General features: G+C 29.4%; 1 protein-coding gene across 1 annotated transcript in view; it reads right to left on the bottom strand.

Moving 5' to 3' along the window:
• Positions 1–6,597: 6,597 nt before the first annotated feature.
• Positions 6,598–7,500, bottom strand: part of LOC145255716 (transmembrane protein 132C-like) — a 429,514-nt gene continuing 428,611 nt past the window's right edge. Inside the window, exon 10 of the mRNA XM_080114311.1 lies at positions 6,598–7,500. This exon is cut by the window's right edge and continues 344 nt beyond it. Coding sequence (XP_079970437.1) covers positions 6,669–7,500 — 832 coding nt within the window. The 3' untranslated portion in view covers positions 6,598–6,668.

Below are 7,500 nucleotides of genomic sequence, written 5' to 3'. Positions count from 1 at the left end.
TGTTTTAGATAGTAAAAAAAATCTTACAAATCGTTTCCACACATTTAAACTAAGGGGTTCAGCAGGGAATTTAATTCTAATGCGTTTTATATAAACTGTGTGTGTATTTTTATTTTATTTTTACAAGTTCTTGAATACTAACTATTCTGTAGTTTTCTAGTTAAGTTAAATAACAAATGCCCCTATTATTTGATTTGCTTTTCAATAAAAATTCTTGTTTATGAACACCTTTTCAGAATTTTGAATAGGAAGAAAGAGAATCATTTTACGTTAAAATTATATAGAAAGAATGAAACTCTCTTCTTAAAATTAAACAGCAAGTTTATCTTTTTATTTTAATATATAGAAAATATCAATTCTATGGGGGATGATGCTAAGTTCAACAACAAACTCCCACCTAAAACTTTTATGATCTGAAAATATGCTGCTTAAACAATAGCAAACCACAGATTAAAAAATAAAAATAAATAACATTTTTAGAAAGAAGGAATAAATAATTCTATACGTCTGCCATTCTTTTTTGTTTTAGTTTCATTCCTTTTACAGTTTTGTTTGCAATTTTTCCAGTTCTGTAGGTTATTTTTTTCTTTCATAACCAATTTTTTTTTTACCTAATGGAAAAAAAAAACAAAAAGCAAAAAAAAAAAAAAAAAAAAAAAAAAAAAAAAAACAATAAAAAAAAAGAACAAGAAAAGTCGTTGGTGGTCATCAGGGTGGGAGTTTATTTAAATGGTGTTCAGCTAGTTTTTTTTTTTTTATTTTTATTTTTTTAACTAAATTGAAAATTCAGTGATTTTTTTTCCAATCATTTTTTCTATATAGTTAATCATTTTTTAACATTTTTTCCCAGTCCAAAAATGTTCAAAGATACGCCACAATGACAATATTGACAACAACTATGAAGACGACAAGTAGAAGCAGAATTACAGGCGTTGCATAATTTTTTTACGTAACCATTTTTTCTTACCTGTCACTAAACAAAAAAGGCCACAATTGATATTTTCTGTATTATACCAGTTTACTCTTTGTTATGGACATTATTATTATTAAAGAAAACGTTTTTTCAATTTTTTTTTTCATTTTATTTTGTATTTTTGATTTTCATGGATTATATTTTTTAATTAAATCATGAATTCTCAAAGAATTTAACTTTTTTAACCTTAAAAAATTTTTTTCCAGATTAATTCGGCCAATTTATAGATGAGGCAGGGAAAAAAGTTGGAGGATGCTGAGAATGTTAATTTTGTACAAAAAAAAAAGAACACCTTACAATTTCTTTTCAATTTTTTTTTTTTTTGTCTTTTTAGCTTCTTTAGGAAATTTTAAAATTAAGCAGAAACTGAAGCAAGACAAAAAAAAAACACAAAAAAACTAGAAAGAAAAACTCTCGATTAAAAAAATGCAAACTTGCCAAGATTTATAACCTCTTATTTTCCAACTTCTTAACAATCCAGCACTTCTCAGCTCCATTATAAATGCATACAAGGCAATTCTAACAAGTTGCTTCATTAAATAAAAGTAACCGAAAGAAATTTTCTTTATACAAAACTAATTAAGAAAAATATGACTACATACCACTAAACCCTAACTTGAGAGCAAACCATTTCTATAACAAACTTTAGAGAATTCCTATAACCTTATTGGTTCTTTTATGCGACAGGGATGCATGCAAAAATTAATGTTTTCTTTTGATTTACGAGTGCAAATGAATCATGATATTTGACTTTTGGCTTTCTTAATTCAATCAAAAATTACTTTTGGACGGTTCAAGTGTCATGTCTGACATTGTAATCTGTTAACAGATTTCAAAATGATTGACATTTTACCGTCCATTAAAAAGTAATTTCTAGCTTAAAGTTTCAAGGCAAAAGTCAAGCATCATGACTTTAAACTAAAGCAAGACACCCATTTCTCATGTAACATTGTTGTATAAAAGAACCAGTGGATTAATATGCCAAAATAGAAAACAAATATCTAACAACATAACTTACCAAGACAATAAAACAATGAATAGTTCTAAAAAAGTAACAACATATTAACTCTAATAAAACTGCAACATTTTTTTCATACAAAATTTTGCCAGGTTTTTTATGAAATTTTTTAATATTAACTTTTAAAATATTTTAATTTTTTTTTAATGAACAACAAGAAATTTTATATACATTTTTTGTTATTTTCTATGATAGGGACACATGTGAAAAGTACTGTATTTCTTATGTTATAGAATACAAACGAATCATATTTATTTTGCCTTTAAACTTGAATCCAAGCCAGAAATTATATGACTGTAAAAGCTTCCAAATTCCTTACAAATGGGCCGGTCATTGCAGCTATTTTTATTCATTAACAAATGGTTTACTCGAATGTAATTTTGAATTCTTTAAGCTATTTGAATTGAAGGTAATTTCTCACTTGAATTAAAAGCTTAAAGGTAAAATGGTCCTTTTGAGTGTCATCAAAACAAAAAGAAAACAAATATTTATGCATGCATCCCTGTCACATAAAAGAATCCATCTATTTCAAATTATATCAGTTTCTCATTTTTTTTCTTTTTGATTTTGGGAATAATTTTTGTAAAAAAAGAAAATGGAAAGTTCAAAGGTGTTTATAGCAGCAATTTTTGTTTTTTATTTACTTATATTTTTTTGTAAACCTTTATTTTCAGTTTGCCTATTTTGTGAGGGAGAGAAAGAAAAAATTCAAAGATGAGAAATTATCAATGCAAAGAAAAATTTTATACAATAAAAGAAAAGACTGAAAGAAAAAAAAGCAACAAATTTAAAGAATTCAGGGTTTTGAAAAAACAAATCAATATGTTAAAAAAAAATTCTGGTTCGTTGATATGATAGATGAATGTGTAAAAATGCATGTTATTTTGTAGGGTTAGGAGCACAAATGAACCATAATAGTTGACTTCTTGCATTAAAATTTTAATTCAAGCCACACATTACTGTTTTAATCTTTTAATCATAATATATTTATGTGGCTGACATGTTTTCTATTGTGACTTTTCGAATTCTTAAAGGCTGATGGTGATTAGAAAGTAATTTCTGGTTTGAACTGAAGTTTAATTATGGTTTATTTGTGTTAAAACCAAAGGAAGCATTAATTGTGCCATATAGCCCCGTTGTACAAAAGAACCATTTAAATTGGGTAGAGATTTAGGAAAAAGAAAAAATTAAAACGTCACAGAATTTTTTTTAAAAATTTGTTTGAGAATGGGGAAATTTCTATAAGTTATTTTTTGTTGAATTTTGAATTAAGCCAGGAAGAAAATAAATGAAAAGGGGGAAAAAAATATTTAAATCGTTTTTAGTTTGAACAATTGAACTCTCTGTTGCTTTTTGTTTTTAACTATATTTTGGTCGATGTGTTCTTCAGCAATGAACTTGATAGAAATAAAGTGCATTGTTCATCCAGCATGATGCCTGAATTCAGTGCAGTGTTTAGTCTATCAGATTTAAGTATGCAGGAAAGATCAGCTTACACAGCATACAAAGACTCAACATACAAAGAATAAAAGAAAACTATCACCATGAATGAGCAATACATTTAAAGAAAGGCACATCGGCCAAAACATAGTAAAGTTACCCCCAAAACTATCACTAGTGATGAAAATTACACACATCAAAACAATACAAATATTGATAACTTCTCATCCCAAATATTCAAACAAAAACGAAAGAATGAATCAATATGAAGAATTAATGAAGAAAAAGGAGCAGAATGAAGCGATGCATATTTGTAGGCGGACAGAGCAACATTTTGAGATGGATCGGAAGAGGGTGGGGGGAAATAACGTGGACTTTTTTGAAAGAAGAAAATCCCCCCAAACAGTTCTATAATGGAAAAGGGAATTCAGAGTCTGCTTTCCCATAAGCAATGATTTTAAACTGTTATGACCGAGGTTGTTATTTTCACTACAAAATCTCATCATAGAGAAAAGTGGCGCTGGTAGCATTTAACATGGGTTAGGCAAGTAAAAACCATGACGATAGAGTAGAAGCACCCCACCTACCCCACAAAAAATATTTTTTAACTAGGTAAAAGTTACTGTTTCTACAGAATGGAAAGAAGATATGAAGAGAAAAGAAAAGAGAGACCTCTTCCTCCTTTCTACATTTCGACTCTTTCCATCATCACACTTTGGCTGGTGATGGGATTCAACGAGTCCGCATCAACTGGTGCAAAATGGGTGATAAAAGTTCACAGGATTGGTTCTTAAATTATCTTAACTATTCATGTTGTAGACACTTACTAATTATAATAAAAACTGGGAAACACAAAAAAATGAAATGTTCACAAAATGGCAGAAATGAACTTCAGAATTATAAAAAGGAGGATAAGGCGGAAAAAAAATTGACCAAAATTTTTGTTTTTTAAAAATTTACATTTTTATAAATTCAAATTTGATTTAACATGTAAAAGAGAATCAAAATTGAATCCAACATAATGAAGGATCTGAACAAATTTGGGTGTTTATGCTTTATTTGTACCTAGTGTACAATAATATGGAAAATGTGTGTGTGTGTATATATATATATATATATGTATATATACATATATATATATATATATATATATATATATATATATATATATATATATCAGCCTTAAAATAGACATATATATTTAAAATTAAAAAGAGAAACGTTTTTTCTTTATTGTTTAAAGATTTTTTCAAGATGACTAATGTGAAGAAAAAGCAGTTTTTCCTCATAATCTTGAGAACGTCTTTGAAAGATAGACAAAACGTTAATAAACTTATAAACAATTTCCAGGTTTTCTTTTTCATTACATTGGATTATTAATTCCATAATTATATATATATATATATATATATATATATATATATATATATATATATATATATATATATATATATACATATATATATACGTATAGCATTTTTATACAGGTACATCATAAGAATTAAAACAATATATATACATAACAAAAATTATTCTGACATTTCTTTCAACTTATCAAGTGAAAATAACTATTAAGGGATATTTTTTCTCACTATTTTAATTAAAAAATATTTTTTGTTATAAAATATATTTTTTAAACTCATAAGATGTACACAATATAGAAAGGCCAATTGAAAATCCTGTACAAATAATACATACGTATATATTTATGTACATACACATATGTGTGTGTGTGTGTGTGTGTGTCTCTCTCTCTCTCTCTATATATATATATATATATATATATGTATATATGTATATATATATATATATATATATATATATATATATATATATATATATATATATATATATTTAAAAGTTTTACCTCTGCTCACATTTCTCAGCATAATATCGGGTTTTATAATCCTGAGGGTCAATATTCAAATGTTTTTTTTAGGTTTAGTTTTCTTTTTATTTTAACATAATTCTTTAAAAACACTATACCCAGCATTATGTTGAGAACTGATGGGGGAGAGAGTTATAACATTATGAATTATTATATTAGTTTTGTTTGCAGCTTTCAGGTGGGAGTGTTCAATATCAAAAGATAGAGTTATATATGAATATGACTTAAAAAAGTGTTAACATAGTCCAGTGTGAAATGATTACTAAAGTTAGAAATTTATAAAACCAATTATTAAATTATGACTCAAATTGTGAAAACTGACTATAAAACCCACTTGAGAAAGCTAGGCAGAGGTTTTCACTTAACGAGTATGTGTGTGTGTGTGTGTGTGTGTGTGTGTGTGCGTGTGTGCGTGTGTGGGGAGTAATAATATTATAATATAAAGGTAAATTTATATAGTTCAGATCAGTTTAATTAGAAATCAATTTCCAAAACCAAAGATGTAGCTCAATATTTAATCTTTCAAATTTTAATTTAAAACAATTTCTATGGAACTGATTAATAAATGAAATATTAAATAAAGATTATATCATTCTATGGTTGAATGAAAATTTTAGAACAAAATAACTTTTACATAAAAAAAAAAAATAGATTGGGACATAAAAGCTAAAACCAAATCATTAAAATCAATTTGGTTCTTTTATACAATAGGTGCATTTTTAAAAATTATAATTTCTTTTTGTTTAGGAGTACAAATAAGCCATAATACCTAAACTTTTGCCATTCAAAGTGGATTCAAGCCAAAAATTAATTTCTGATTGACATGTTAAAGGCTTCAAAATAATTTTTGAATTGTGAATACCCACATGAAAACAAATGTCAATCATTTTTTTATCCACTTATAAAGGATTTAAATCTCAGCAATTACTTTTTAACTGTGTGAAGCCCAAAAATGATTTTGAAGCCTTTAAACTATTTCAAAAGTAATTTTTGGCTATAATTATAGTTGAAAGACTAAAGTAAAATTAAGTATTATGTTTCATTTGTGCTCCATATTTTCCACAGTGCTCCTATTGTAATAAAGAACCGACAAATTGGATCTCGCCATACTTATGTAGACAAAACCCTCCCATCCCTGATCTGTTAATCACCAACATTACCAATGTCAAAAAATAACGGAATAATGTGTGTACGTCTCCAGGTGTGTTTTCCAACGTCACCTACCTGATTTGTTCATTTGTTAATCACTTGATCAGCCCACCTGAGCTTTTTAAAATCTTTTGTTTTTCGCTTTTTATTTTCAAAAAATGTCAATTTTGATTTTAATCCTTTGATATCTGCTTCTTCATCTAAGCCGTTGACTCTTTGAGATTGCCCAGATAGTCTTTAAACTCATCGTGTGTGTAGCCCAGTGCCTCATAGTCCCACTCGGGTGGGCCCCATGCATTGTCCGTGCTACAACTACCACTAGCTGTGGCCACTTCTGGTGGCAGAGGGTTTGCTGTGATACGAATGCTACATTCAGAACCCATATATGTTGATACGGTACTGTTACGGTTACTGCCGCCAGCACCTCCTCCACTGCTACCACCACTTCCACTGTTAGCTGCACCGCCTGATGCAGCAGATGCTGCGGATGCTGAAGCTGAAGAACCTGTGCTCCCTGTACCGCTGTAGAGTCTTGCTCGCATTTGATTTCCGTTGAAATCCTCCTCGGGCATCAGTGTTTGGGCACAACGAGTGTTGATGGCATTACGCTCAAGTGTTGCCTGTCCAACCCAAACCCAGTCACGAGCACTAGATACAGGCTCAGTGCCAGATCTTGTATCTTTCGGCATCTGCTTGCGCCTGTAACGCACAGTGAACACAACACAGTTCACCGTGAATACAATAATAGCCATGCAGAAGACTGCCAGCAAAACATACATTATGATCTCGAGCACTGATAGGCGGGAGGTCTTGACCACCTGCTGTAGCTGGGGTTCTGACTTGGGACCCACATGTGGGACAACAGTCTCTTCGTCCACGTAGCCTGTGACCGACACGACCTGCTGCGGGTGTTCATCCTTCATAACCTTCGATATTCCTTTCACTTTGTCCAGGTAGATTTTGTTGCTGTTCTGAGCATTGACATCGATTGTAGCTACAAATTCTGAAGACTTTGGTGCCGGTTTATTCCAG

This window comes from Euprymna scolopes, chromosome 31 (genome assembly GCF_053919585.1).
Source record: "Euprymna scolopes isolate OS-2025 chromosome 31, ASM5391958v1, whole genome shotgun sequence".
In the NCBI taxonomy this organism is placed as follows: domain Eukaryota; kingdom Metazoa; phylum Mollusca; class Cephalopoda; order Sepiida; family Sepiolidae; genus Euprymna; species Euprymna scolopes.
This window is presented reverse-complemented; position numbering and strand designations above follow the sequence as displayed.